Source organism: Somniosus microcephalus, chromosome 1 (assembly GCF_052327205.1).
Source record: "Somniosus microcephalus isolate GS21.2 chromosome 1, FLI_Smic_1.0, whole genome shotgun sequence".
Classification (NCBI taxonomy): Eukaryota; Metazoa; Chordata; class Chondrichthyes; order Squaliformes; family Somniosidae; genus Somniosus; species Somniosus microcephalus.
Window position 1 is genome coordinate 390,131,495 of NC_140987.1, and position 13,605 is coordinate 390,145,099.

A 13,605-nucleotide genomic window follows, 5' to 3' on the forward strand; every position below is an offset into this window, starting at 1 on the left:
TTATCAGCAAACTTAGATATATGGCTCTCTATTGTGTTACCTAAGTCATTAATATAGTGAATAGTTCAGGCTCCAGCACAGATCCTTGTGGGACACCACTAGTCACTTCCTTCCAATTCAAGGATGTACCCATTATCCCTACTCTGTGGCTTCAATCTCCTAACCAGGTCAATAATTTGCCTCAATTCCAGGAGCTTTAATTTCAGTTAACAGTCTCTTATGTGGAACCTATCAAGTGCCTTCTGAAAGTCCATATAAGCTACATCCATAGACATTCCCCTGTCTACTACCTAGAATCATAGAATCATAAAATGGTTACAGCACAGAAGGAGACCATTCGGCCCGTCGAGCCCGTGCCGACTCTCTGCAAAAGCACTTCAGCTAGTCCCACTCCCGCATCCTTTCCCCGTAGCCCTGCAATTTTTTTTCCTTCAGGTACTTATCCAATTCCCTTTTGAAAGCCATGATTCAGGCAGTACATTCCAGATCCTAACCACTTGCTGTATGAAAAAGTTTTTCCTCATGTCTCCTTTGGTTCTTTTGCCAATCACCTTAAATCTGTGTCCTCTGGTTCTCGACCCTTCTGCCAATGGGAACAGTTTCTCTCTATCTACTCTGTCTAGACCCATCATGATTTTGAACACCCCTATCAGATCTCCTCTCAACCTTCTCTGCTCCAAGGAGAACAACCCCAGCTTCTCTAATCTATGCACGTAACTGAAGTTCCTCATCCCTGGAACCATTCTCGTAAATCTTTTCTGAACCCTCTCTAAGGTCTTCACATCCTTCCTAAAGTACAGTGCCTAGAATTGGACACAATACTCCAGTCGAGATCAAACCAGTGTTTTATAAAGGTTCATCATAACTTCCTTGCTTTTGTACTCTATGCCTCTATTTATGAAGCCCAGGATCCCGTATGCTTTTTTAACCGCTTTCTCAACCTGCCCTGCCACCTTCAATGATTTGTGCACATATACCCCCAGGTCTCTCTGTTCATGCACCCCCTTTAGGATTGTACCCTTTAGTTTATATTGCCTCTCCTCATTCTTCCTACCAAAATGTATCACTTCGCACTTTTCTGCGTTAAATTTCATCTGCCACGTGTCCACCCATTTCACCAGCCTGTCTATGTCTTCTTGAAGACTGTCACTATCCTCCTCACTGTTCACTATACTTCCAAGTTTTGTATCATCTGCAAATTTTAAAATTGTGCCCTGTACACTCAAGTCGAAGTCATTTTTCTGCCCTCGCAGCGCGTTCCTATGCAGAGCTAGACAGGTAGCTAACAACTTGATATCTTCCCATAAAAATCACAAGGCTTGACTTTTCTTGTAAAGCTTTACTGAAAGATTCTTATTGTAAAACTGAAATACAACACAGAAATGGAAGCACACATTAGTATACAAGCGCATAACTGATATGCATACACAAATTTAGGTACGCCTGAGCAACACAGTACATTTGGCATGTAAATTACCAAACACGTGGAAACACAGCTTACTGTGAATATACATTTAGCAAACTGGAAGGCATTCTCTTTAAATTAGCCCTGTACATAGTGCATCAAAATACAGCTACTAGTTAACCAGCTAGACAGAGAGCGAGCACTTCACGGCTAGCTGTGTAAGTTTGCTTACAGAGAAAAGTTACAAACTAAACATTTTCTGCAACATACAGTGTACACTAATTATCTATAACATTCTCAAGTACTTACAGACAAATAATATCCAAGACTCAGGCGTGGGAACAATATACTTCCCAGAGCATGTGCCAAGTAGGTCTGTAGTATATGGTAGTTTACTTTACTGCACTTACTGTGCTTTACTGCACTTTACTGCACTTTTACTGCAGTTGCTAGGTACCAAATAGCCACTAGGTGGCAGCACACAATGGGAATCGACCCAACTTACTCAAACCCCTGAATTAACTGGAAAACGAACATAAATTGCTACAGAGAGACAGCACACTCCCCGCTTGGTACAATTCCATTGTACCACTACAGATACAAAATAAACCTAAAGAAAACGTCCTTTAGCTGCAAACATACTCAGAATCCGTTCTCTAGGTTTCTTCAGAAAGGAGGACTACGATCTCTGAGACTGGCCTCAGAAACACTTTGACAGTACCCTCCTTGACAATCTTCACCTCCACCTTGCGGACCCTCTTGTCCCTGCTCGGCAGAGTTTTGACAACCAGTCCCACTGGCCATTCATTTCTGTGTGCTTGGCTGTCTTTCAGCAAGACAACATCTCTCACTTTGACATTTGGCTTGTCTTCTGTCCATTTCCTACGGCTCTGTAGGGTGGGCAAATACTCTCCTCTCCATCTCTTCCAAAAAGTGTCTGCAAGACACTGGACTTGCTTCCACTGCTTCCCGTGCAGCTCAGCCATGTCAAAGTTTCCAGAGGGGGCTGAAATAGCACTCATCTTTTGAGTCAGGAGCATCGTTGGGGTGAGGACTGCAGGCATGTCTGGGTCGGTGGACACCGGCACCAGGGGTCTTGCATTCATGATCGCCATGAGAGTGCTTAAGACATCGTGTGTGAGATGAGTAGGTCCCGTCCGAAGCAGCATAGCATCCAGAATATGCCTGGCAACACTGATGAGCCTCTCCCATGAACCACCCATGTGGGATGAATGCGGGGGGTTAAACACCCACGTGCATCCTTTCTTTTGGAGGTAGCTTCCTACCGCTGCATCATCCGTGTGGATGTCCAACTCCTTACAGGCACCCACGAAGTTAGTCCCTCTGTCAGAGCGGAGAAGTTTGGCTGGACCACGGATTGAGAAAAACCTCCTCAGGGCATTGATAAAGCTGTCTGTTGACATGGATTCGATCAGCTCAATGTGCACAGCTCTGGTAGACATGCATGTAAAGAGCACTGCCCAGCGCTTGCTGCCTGCACTACCTCCTCTTGTGCGACGCATCATGATGGTCCATGGCCCAAAGACGTCAAGGCCCACGCTGGTGAATGGAGGCTCTGGAGTGAGTCTGTCAGCGGGCAAGTCTGCCATCTTTTGGTCCTCTAACCTCCCTCGTAGCTTGCGGCAGGTAACACACTTGTGGATAACGGAAGAAACCAGACGCTTGCTCCCGATTATCCAGTATCCGGCTGCTCGGATAGCTCCTTCTGTTATGTGTCGTCCTTGGTGAGCCACTTGCTCATGATAGTATCTCATGAGTAGTGTGGCAATGTGATGGGTGCGCGGGATGATCAGAGGGTGCTTTTCTTCTCTTGACAAGTCTGCGGATGATATGCGCCCTCCGACCCGGAGCAAACCATCTTCATCTGTAACTGGGTTGAGCTTTTTATGTGGACTTTGCTTGGGGAATGTCTGTCCCTCTTCAAGACATTTGAATTCCTCCTTGAAGACATCATGCTGGACAGAGCGAATGATCACACCTTTGGCTTGTGAAAGCTCACTTGTGCTGGATACTTCTTTAGAACATTTCCATCCTTTGCGTTCTACGTTGTCCGAATTCCCCTTGAAGGATGCTGCTACATGAATGAGTCGGGCTGTGGTTCGGCAGAGTGTTCTCCAGCTTGAGAATCGCTCGAAGCGTTGTGAGCCCAACTGAGATTCTGAGGCTTTGGTGACCAGGGTCGTAACTTCAGGCCGAATCTCAGTATCAGCTTCAGGCTCCACAAGGGTGAAGGGATTGGACTCAGGAGTCTCCTCTGTGTTGACATTAAACAGGAAAGAGGGGCCCGAGAACCAACTGCTTTGCTGTAGGTGTGCTGCTGGTATAGACCTGGTAGCATGGTCTGCAGGGTTCAGGCCTGTGGAGACATAGCACCACTGGTCAGGGTGAGTGGATCGTCTGATACGAGTCACCCGGTTGGAAACATACACATAAAACCTTCTTGTGGAGTTGTGGATGTAACCAAGTACAATCTTGCTGTCCGTGAAGAACTTGACGGCGCCCACATCGATGTCAATCTCGTCTCTGATCAACTCGTACAGTTGAACAGCCAACACAGCTGCACAAAGCTCGAGACGTGGAATGGTGTGGGCAGGCCGAGGGGCCAACTTGAACTTCCCCATAACGAATCCCACATGGTATTTCCCATCGGTGTCAGCTGCTCTCAAGTAGGCCACAGCTCCTATTGCTACTGTGGAAGCGTCTGAGAAGATGCACAGCTCTCTTCTCTGTGTTGAAGACAGCGAGCCTGGAATGTAGCACCTCTCTATGTGCAGGTCTTCGAGAGCCTTCAAGGACTCCTTCCATAGGTTCCATTTTGCTTCTTTTTCTGGGAGGAGTGGAGCATCCCACTCACTCTGATCCGATGAGAGTTCCCGTACTAATGCTTTTCCTTGCATTGTTATGGGAGCTACGAACCCCAAAGGGTCGTACAAACTGTTAACTGTGGACAGGACACCTCTCCGTGTGAATGGCCTTTCTTCACGGGACACCAGGAATGTGAAGCTGTCTGTTTCCAGGTTCCAGGAGAGCCCCAGGCTCCGTTGAAGGGGGAGAGGATCCACTCCAAGGTGCAAATCCTTCAGATCATTGGCACGGTCCTCTGCAGGGAAGGCTTCCATCACCTGTCCACTGTTCGATGCTACCTTGTGTAGTCTCAGGTTGGACTCTGCCAACATCGCTCTGGTTCTTGTCAGGAGATCTATTGCTTCTTCAGGTGTGGTAACCGAGGTAAGACCATCGTCAACATAGAACTGTCTCTCAACAAAATGCTTCGCATCGGAGCCATATTCTTGCTCACCTTTCTGAGCGGCTCGCCTCATGCAGTAGATAGCCACAGCAGGTGAAGGGCTGTTTCCAAACACGTGGACCTTCATCCTGTACTCCACCACATTCTTGTTGATGTCGTTGTCCTCATGCCACAGGTAGCGGAGATAGTCCCCGTGGTCTTCTCGGACGACGAAGCAATAAAACATTTGCTGCACATCTGCTGTCAGGGCTACAGGTTCTTTCCTGAACCGCAGAAGAACTCCCAACAAGGTATTGTTCAAGTCTGGGCCGCTGAGGAGTACATCGTTCAGAGACACTCCTTTACATTCAGCACTTGAATCAAACACAACTCGTAACTGGTCTGGCTTTTGTGGGTGATACACACCGAATGTTGGCAGGTACCAGTGTTCTTTACCTTCCTCCAGAGGTGGAGCAGGCTTGGCTTGGTCGTTGTCCAGCATCTTCTGCATGAACTCTATGAAATGGCCCTTCATTTCTAGCCTTTTCTCCAGTGTTCTCCTGAGTGAGCAGAGGCGCTTCATAGCTTGTTCCCTGTTACTCGGAAGACAGCTACTAGTTAACCAGCTAGACAGAGAGCGAGCACTTCACGGCTAGCTGTGTAAGTTTGCTTACAGAGAAAAGTTACAAACTAAACATTTTCTGCAACATACAGTGTACACTATTTATCTATAACATTCTCAAGTACTTACAGACAAATAATATCCAAGACTCAGGCGTGGGAACAATATACTTTCCAGAGCATGTGCCAAGTAGGTCTGTAGTATACGGTAGTTTACTTTACTGCACTTACTGTGCTTTACTGCACTTTACTGCACTTTTACTGCAGTTGCTAGGTACCAAATAGCCACTAGGTGGCAGCACACAATGGGAATCAACCCAACTTACTCAAACCCCTGAATTAACTGGAAAACGAACATAAATTGCTACAGAGAGACAGCACAGTCATTAATATATATTTCTTAAGGCTAAAGGGATCAAGGGATATGGGAAGAAAGCAGGGACAGGGTACTGAATTTGGATGATCAGCCATGATCACATTAAATGGTGGAACAGGCTTGAGGGGCTGAATGGCCTACTCCTGCTCCTATCTTCTATGCTTCTATGTTTCTATATATCAAGAAAAGCAGTGGTCCTAGTACCGACCCCTGGGGAACACCACTCCAGTCTGAAAAACAACCGTTCACCACTACTCTCTGTTTCCTGTCACTTAGCCAATTTTGTATCCATGCTGCCACTGTCCCTTTTATTCCATGGGATTCAACTTTGTTGGCATGCCTATTATGTGGCACTTTGTCAAACGCCTTTTGGAACTCTATGTAAACCACGTCAACCGCATTGCCCTCATCAACCCTCTGTTACCTCATCAAAAAACCCGATCAAGTTAGTTAAACATGATTTGCCTTTAACAAATCGTGCTGGCTTTCCTTAATTAATCCATACTTGTCCAAGTGATTGTTAATTTTATCCCTGATTATCATTTCTAAAAGCTTCCCCACTACCGAGGTTAAATTGACTGGCCTGTAGTTGCTGGGTTTATCCTTACACCCTTTTTTGAACAAGGGTGTAACATTTGCAATTCTCCAGTCCTCTGTCACCACTCCTGTATCTAGGGAGGATTGGAAGATTATGGCCAATATTTCCACGATTTCCACCTTAACTTCCCTCAGCATCCTAGGATGCAACCCATTTGGTCCTGGTGACTTACCTACTTTAAGTACAGCCAGCCGTTCTAGTACCTCCTCTTTATCAATTTTTATTCCATCCAGTATCTCCACTACCTCCTCTTTCACTAGCTACAGCCTCAAAAAATGTAATTAAGTTCACTAGACTTACCTACCCTTTAAAAATCCACGTTGGATTTATCTAATCAGCTTAAATTTCTCTAAGTGCTCAGTCACTCTGGCCTTAATTATAGATTCCAATAACTATACACGATAAAAGTACCCAGAGTTGCTTTAATTTATTCTTCAGAACCTGCAACTTTGTAGTATGGGTCAAATCCTCCAATTATTCTTAATCGTTTTACAATTAATCATAACATCTCTGTTCTTGCATCCTGTCTCAGTGTTCATTTACAGTAAATTATCTGTACAGAATATTAACCCATGTGAAAATGGCTGGAATGCTGAAGCATTGTTCTGGGAAAGGTTGCAGGAATCTTTAATGATCTGCTCTGTTGTGTCTATCAACTGCCTTTCTTGATTTCAGTTCTGATTAATTGGTTTTACACCAATTTGTTCAATATAATGCTGACACTAGACTATTATTACAAAGGTTTTGTTCATTTAGGACTGAAGTAAGTAATTGTATAAAGCTTTTATAATAGAAGAGATACCCTCCAGGCTTATTATAAAACTCATAATATTACTGTCTGTTCTAAAGTTACTGATATTGGCTGGAATTTTCAACTTCAACAGGGACATTAAACGGGTGAAAGCAGATTGGTCACCCGTTATACACCCAGCCTAATTTTTCCTTTCATTAACTTCAAGGGTGAGGTTTCCAAGTAAAAATATACTTAGAGTCATAACGGCACAGAAGGAGGCCATTAGGCCCATCGAGTCCATGCCGGTTCTCTGTAGAGCAATCCAATCAGTCCCATTCCCCCGCTCTATCCCTGTAGTCCTGCAAGTTTATTACCCTCAAGTGCCTATCCAGTCTCCCCTTGAAAACATTGAGTGTGTCCGCTTCCACCACTTCTGTAGGCAGCGAATTCCAGGTCCTCACCACTCGCTACGTAAAAAAGTTTTTCCTCACACCCCCCCTGCATCTCTTGCCCAAAACCTTAAATCTGTGTCCCCTAGTCCTTGTACCATCAATTAGTTGGAACAGCCTTTCCCCGTCTAGCCTATCCAAACCCGTCATAATCTTGTACACGTCTATCAAATCACCCTGCAACCTCATTTGCTCTAATGAAAACAAATCCAGCTTCTCCAACCTGCCCTTGTAGCTAAGATCCCCCTTGTTCTTAAAAATACCAGCAACAGATGTATCTATATATATAAAACGGTCCGTCTTTCCGTCTCGCTTTCGTCTCTCTTTCCGTCTGTCTGTCCGTCTGTCTGTCCGTCTATACAATCAAAAGTTATAGAGCGTCCCTACACATATGTTATATCAAAAGAAAGCTTATCATTAGAGGACTCTCATAGGCATATTTACTTTTTGGTCAGACAAAAATTGTTCGGACAGTATACAAAAAACGTTCAAAAATCCTCAAAAATCCACTCATTACCGGTTGACCAATCCTACCTCTCATTAGCGTTGAGTGACGTGCTGCTTCACCAATCCTACAGTTCAGTGACCTGATGGTTGACCAATCGGTGCATCATGGGCGGGACCTAATCCTCCACTCTCCCTAAACTTCACCGCCATTTTTTTCATCCCCACAGGGACAGCACCAGCCAAACAAACCCCCACATTGCCACTCTGGGAGCGGCAGGTGAGTTTCCACACAGCTGGCGGGTCATCGGCAGCGGCTGACCGTCAACCGCGCGATCCGCAGGGGAGCTCAGCTCGGGTCCGTCTCGCCCCGAGAGCCCGGCCGGGCCTCAAGCGCTAGGCCCGAGACACGCAACGGGCGGGCGAGCTGCAGCTCCCAGCTGTCAACCGCGTGATCCCCTGGGGAGCTCAGCTCAGCTCCGTCTCCGCCCGAGATCCCGGCCAGCCCTCAACCACTAGGCCCCGCACTGCCGGTATCACAACGGCACCAGGCCTGACACGCTACGCAGGGAGACGGGAGGGAGGGACAAACAGAGGGGGAGGGATGGGAGGGAGGGAGAGGGAGAGACAGAGGGGACAGACAGGGGCAGGGAGACCGCGCGCCCCAAAATTGCCCTGGCAACGCCGGGCACCCCCTGCTAGTATTTAATAAAATCTTGAATAAAAACAGAAAATGCTTGAAACTCTCAACAGGTCAGGCAGCATCTGTGAAGAGACAGTATAGTTAACATTTCAGTTTTTAAAAATTCTCATCTTTGTTTTCAAATTGCTCCATGGCCCTGCCCCTCCCTATCTCTGTAACCTCTTCCAGCCCTACAACTCTCTGAGATCTCTGCACTCCTCCAATTCTGGCCTCTTGCGCATCCTCAATTTTAATCGCTCCAACTTCAGCTGCCCCGGCCTTAACTCTGGAATTCCCTCCCTAAACCTCTCCGCCTCTCTACCTCGCTCTCCTCTTTTAAGATGCTCCATAAAACCTACCTCTTTGACCAAACGTTTGGTCACCTGTCCTAGTATCTCCTTATGTGTTGTCAAATTTTGTTTGATAACACTCCTGTGAAGCACCTTGGAACGTTTTACTTTGTTAAAAGTGCTATATAAATGCAAGTTGTTGTTGTTGTACATGTACAGAACTATTCAGTATTTTAAAGACTCCCATTCCTCTCTAAGCCAAGTATTTACATTTGTTTTTTATTCTCACTTGCTTTGATGCTTTGAAAAATGTGTATTGATTACTCTCAGATTATTATAAGTTTTGTTCAAATTTATACAACCACTTACTCTGTTATAAAATAAATTAAAAGATTTCTCATTAATTTTTCATACATTTTTTGTAGCTTGCGTTATGTATTAAATTTATAAATCCTTATTCCTTGAGCACATTGTGTGACATTAGTGATGAACTCATTAACAGAGTCATATGAAATTTCTCTCTTCACCATTTTAACATATACATTTGTAAAACATATCTCTAACATTTAAATTGATTTTCCTATGTTGCACATAATTTGCAGTCAGTGGCGAAGCAAAGGTGTTTGCTGCTGGCCCCGAAGTAAGTTTCCCACAAAGATCTTGCGATCTCTGTGGCGAGAAGTTCGGCTTTTCCAACATTCAGTTGAGATCAGTGTAAGTTAGTGGGGATTCCCTAACACGAGCTGCTGTGATGCCAACAAGCAAAATGTTACAGAGAGCAAAACAAAGATTGGGGCTCTCACATGGGAAAAAGATGAACACATTTTTTTTTAATTAAATTTTTTTTTTTAAGTTTCTTAAAAATTTTAAATGTTATTAAAATGGATAGATTTGACACTCCACAAAATTAAAATGAGTTTTTCAGGGCCATAACATTTGTTTAGCAGTCAATACACTGTTAAAACCCCAGTTACACCTAACCCAAAAGGGTCTAACTTTTAAGGGTGTATTTAACAGTGATATTACAGTAGAAAAGCCAAAGTTTTCTTCAGTTTCTGATTTCCATGATTACACTGATTGCTGGCTATGGGGGAGGGGGGCACAGCGCAGCCAGTGTCATAGCAGTGAATGACCGACCATAACTTCAGGATTTCCGTGTTAGGATGCGCATGTGCTAAATCCTGAAGTTGCGGCCAGTTTCAAAGGGGTAATAACAATGAACGCTGTTCGTTCGCTGTTATTACCCACCGCAAACTCCGGGCCATAGTGTTTGTAAAGGGATCAAAGCAGAACAAATATATGCATTGGGAGCACTAAAAAAGACAAGCTAGATTTTAAAATAATTTACATATAACAGCTGGGGACCATTTGGGTTCCCAATGACTACAATATTTGTACTGTATTCACCTGTGTTAAAATAGCCAACAGTCTAACAAGAATTTAGAAAAAAGGCTATATTGGTATCTGTGAGCAGGGGAGAAAGAAGATGGCACATTCTAAGGAAGTGGCAGTTGTTATTGCAGGGGACACTTTACACATTCTTGGTCTGCAGAACCTTGCTCATCCAAATTGTACCCAGTGGACAATTCTCCATTAGGTATATTCCAAATGCAGTTGGATGCTTTGTGGCTGGGAATTAAGGTACTAGAGGGATGACCTTTGATGAGCCAAGTGGCCTCTTCTTACCTTTAACAGTTCTAGGGATTTTATGATCAGAATCCCACACTTCTGTGATCGTCCAGTTCCACTCAAAGATGTGTTAGGTTAGCAGCTGAATTTAAACAACTAAGGTGTGTCACCTCTATTGGTTTCAGTAAACCAGCAAAACGATTTACATTGCTTTGAAGATGTCAAAGAATTTGAATATTCAGCCTACTGCCAGTGCTCATCAAATAGTTAATTTCTTCCTGTAAGGGGAAGTTACTTTCAAATGGTTACATTTAAAGATGCACTCTATTATAGTAAAGCTGTAATTCTTTATTTTTTAAAAATCACAAAAAGAAATTTCAGAAAATAACAGTATGATTGTATTTCTCCCTAAAATCAACCTTCGCCATACCCCACTCTATTGCTGTTAATGCAGTTTCACCCTACCTAAAATAACATTTCTGTTCAGAGAAACCTATTCACTAGAAATTAAACTAGGATCTTCTGAGCTCCACTATACTTCAGTTATTTATTAATTTTAAACAGAAAATAACATTGATGGATTCTGCACAATTAATCAAAGCTGTGTCTACACCCTTATGAATGAATGAGTTTCCACTTATACCTTGTATTCGGATCTGTATCACAGGCTTGATTAGCAAAAAGCTTCAAAATCGCGCACCCAGCAATTTCATAAAATTATCCATACAATTGAGTATACATGCTACCTGGTATTATTTACATTTTTTGGAGTCAAGTTCCATATTCTTATCTTATTGGCTTAAGACTAAAGAATAGAAAGCTTGAACTTCTAGTGATAAGATGTCAAATTCCTACTATTTGATGATTGTCAAGTAGACTGGACAACTACAGCAAATGGCATGGTGGAGCTGGAGCTAATGCACTTAATTAGTAGTGATTGTCGGTGAGAAACAGCACAAGGTTCTGTAGTTGACAGCATGTACTTGAATATAATGGAAAGTGTAGTCTCGGTCAGAGGGAAAGTGAACAAACTATAATAGATACTAATGGAAGATCTACTAATCTACTTATTATATTTATATAGGTAGTGTCCAGCTACTCTGATAGATGTTAATATTCCACAATACTGATATTTATATTACCAACTTTTCATTTGTCAACTCTGCCAGGAGAAAGTTGCCAAGTAAATTGGATAAAGTGTTATAACTGTTCTGATATTCACCTTATTTCTTACAGATTTACACATCATATTTCTTTAGCAATTCATTTTGCCAGTGCCTTTGCTTCTTTAAGAATGTGGAAGGTATTTTAAGTTTTTTCAAGTCTTCTATGCATTTCTGTAGCTCTGCCTCCAATGTCTGTTTCTCGTCATTATTTTTATTTTGATCCAGTTCTGTGGTTTTATCAAAGCTGCTTTGATTTTTGTTCGCTCGTTTATTGATTTTCAGCTGATGCAGCATTTTGTCTTCATCCCCTTGCATTCTTTGCACATCATCTAGTTCCAGAGTGGTTGCTCGCTGTGGGGGCTCCTGGAGACTTTTGTTCATGACTTCTGACCCAGTGTTTACCTCAGAACAGCTCTCCGTGCCAGACGTGACAATGTCATTGCAGTTTGTTGCGTCCCCTGTATCCTTATTAGTTTCAATGACTTTGTTCTGTTCTTCTGCGACTCCAGCCAAATCAGGTGATGTATCTTCAACTGTAGTAAAAATAAATAATTCATTATAGAGGAGATCAATAGATTTATTAATCACGTTTCAGAATAAGAAAACCATTCAGAAAGAACAATCTATTCAAATAATCCTTTATTTTAGTGTGCAATTCTTCTTTGAAATGATTCCTATATTTAAATAAATTGCCTTCTTTGCCTGTATTGTTTTTGAAGAGTTTGAAAAGGATAACTTTCAACTGGAAATACATAGATATTTGTTCAAAAATAACATTGTTGAGAAAAAGCATAATGGACTGATTGAACCTTAGCCCTTTTGGACAGTGCCATTGTTGTTGGTAACAGGCTCAGCTGTTCTAGGCTTTTATCTCAACTGCTCACTTTCTCACCTTCTTCAGAGTGATGACAATGCACCTTGAGCACTTTGTCTTCATCCCCTAGCACTTCTTGCATGTCATCTAGTTCCTGTGTGGGTGATTGCTGTGAGGACTCATGGCAACTTTCGTTCATGACTTTTGACCCAGTGTTTGCCTCAAAACAGCTGTCCATACTGGATGTGGAGATGTCATTGCAGTTTGTTGCGTCCCCTGTATCCTTATTCGTTTCAATGACTTCATTCTGTTCTTCTGCGACTCCAGCCAAATCAGGTGATGTATCTTCAACTGTAGTAAAACACAAAAATAAATAATTCATTATAGAGATCAATAGATTTATTAATCACATTTCAGAATAAGAAAACCATTCAGAAAGAACAATCTATTCAAATAATCCTTTATTTTAGTGTGCAATTCTTCTTTGAAATGATTCCTATATTTAAATAAATTGCCTTCTTTGCCTGCATTGTTTTTGAAGAGTTTGAAAAGGATAGCTTTCAACTGGAAATACATAAATATTTGTTCAAAAATAACATTGTTGAGAAAAAGCATAATGGACTGATTGAACCTTAGCCCTTTTGGACAGTGCCATTGTTGTTGGCAACAGGCTCAGCTGTTCTAGGCTTTTATCTCAACTGCTCACTTCCTCACCTTCTTCAGGGTGATGACAATGCACCTTGAGCACTTTGTCTTCATCCCCTAGCACTTCTTGCATGTCATCTAGTTCCTGTGTGGGTGATTGCTGTGAGGACTCATGGCAACTTTCATTCATGACTTTTGACCCAGTGTTTGCCTCAAAACAGCTGTCCATACTGGATGTGGAGATGTCATTACAGTTTGTTGCATCCCCTGTATCCTTATTAGTTTCAATGACTTCATTCTGTTCTTCTGCGACTCCAGCCAAATCAGGTGATGTATCTTCAACTGTAGTAAAACACAAAAATAAATAATTCATTATAGAGATCAATAGATTTATTAATCACATTTCAGAATAAGAAAACCATTCAGAAAGAACAATCTATTCAAATAATCCTTTATTTTAGCGTGCAATTCTTCTTTGAAATGATTCCTATATTTAAATAAATTGC

General features: G+C 42.7%; 1 protein-coding gene across 2 annotated transcripts in view; it reads right to left on the bottom strand.

Moving 5' to 3' along the window:
• Window positions 1-10,801: 10,801 nt before the first annotated feature.
• LOC147125085 (uncharacterized) overlaps window positions 10,802-13,605 on the bottom strand; it is a 95,859-nt gene continuing 93,055 nt past the window's right edge. For both annotated transcript variants that reach the window (XM_085997172.1, XM_085997162.1), the window contains 3 exons: window positions 13,169-13,441; window positions 12,533-12,805; window positions 10,802-12,173 (listed from right to left, as the gene is read on the bottom strand). In XM_085997172.1, coding sequence (XP_085853298.1) covers window positions 11,713-12,173; window positions 12,533-12,805; window positions 13,169-13,441 — 1,007 coding nt within the window. In that variant the 3' untranslated portion in view covers window positions 10,802-11,712. The remainder of the gene's footprint in view (window positions 12,174-12,532; window positions 12,806-13,168; window positions 13,442-13,605) is intronic.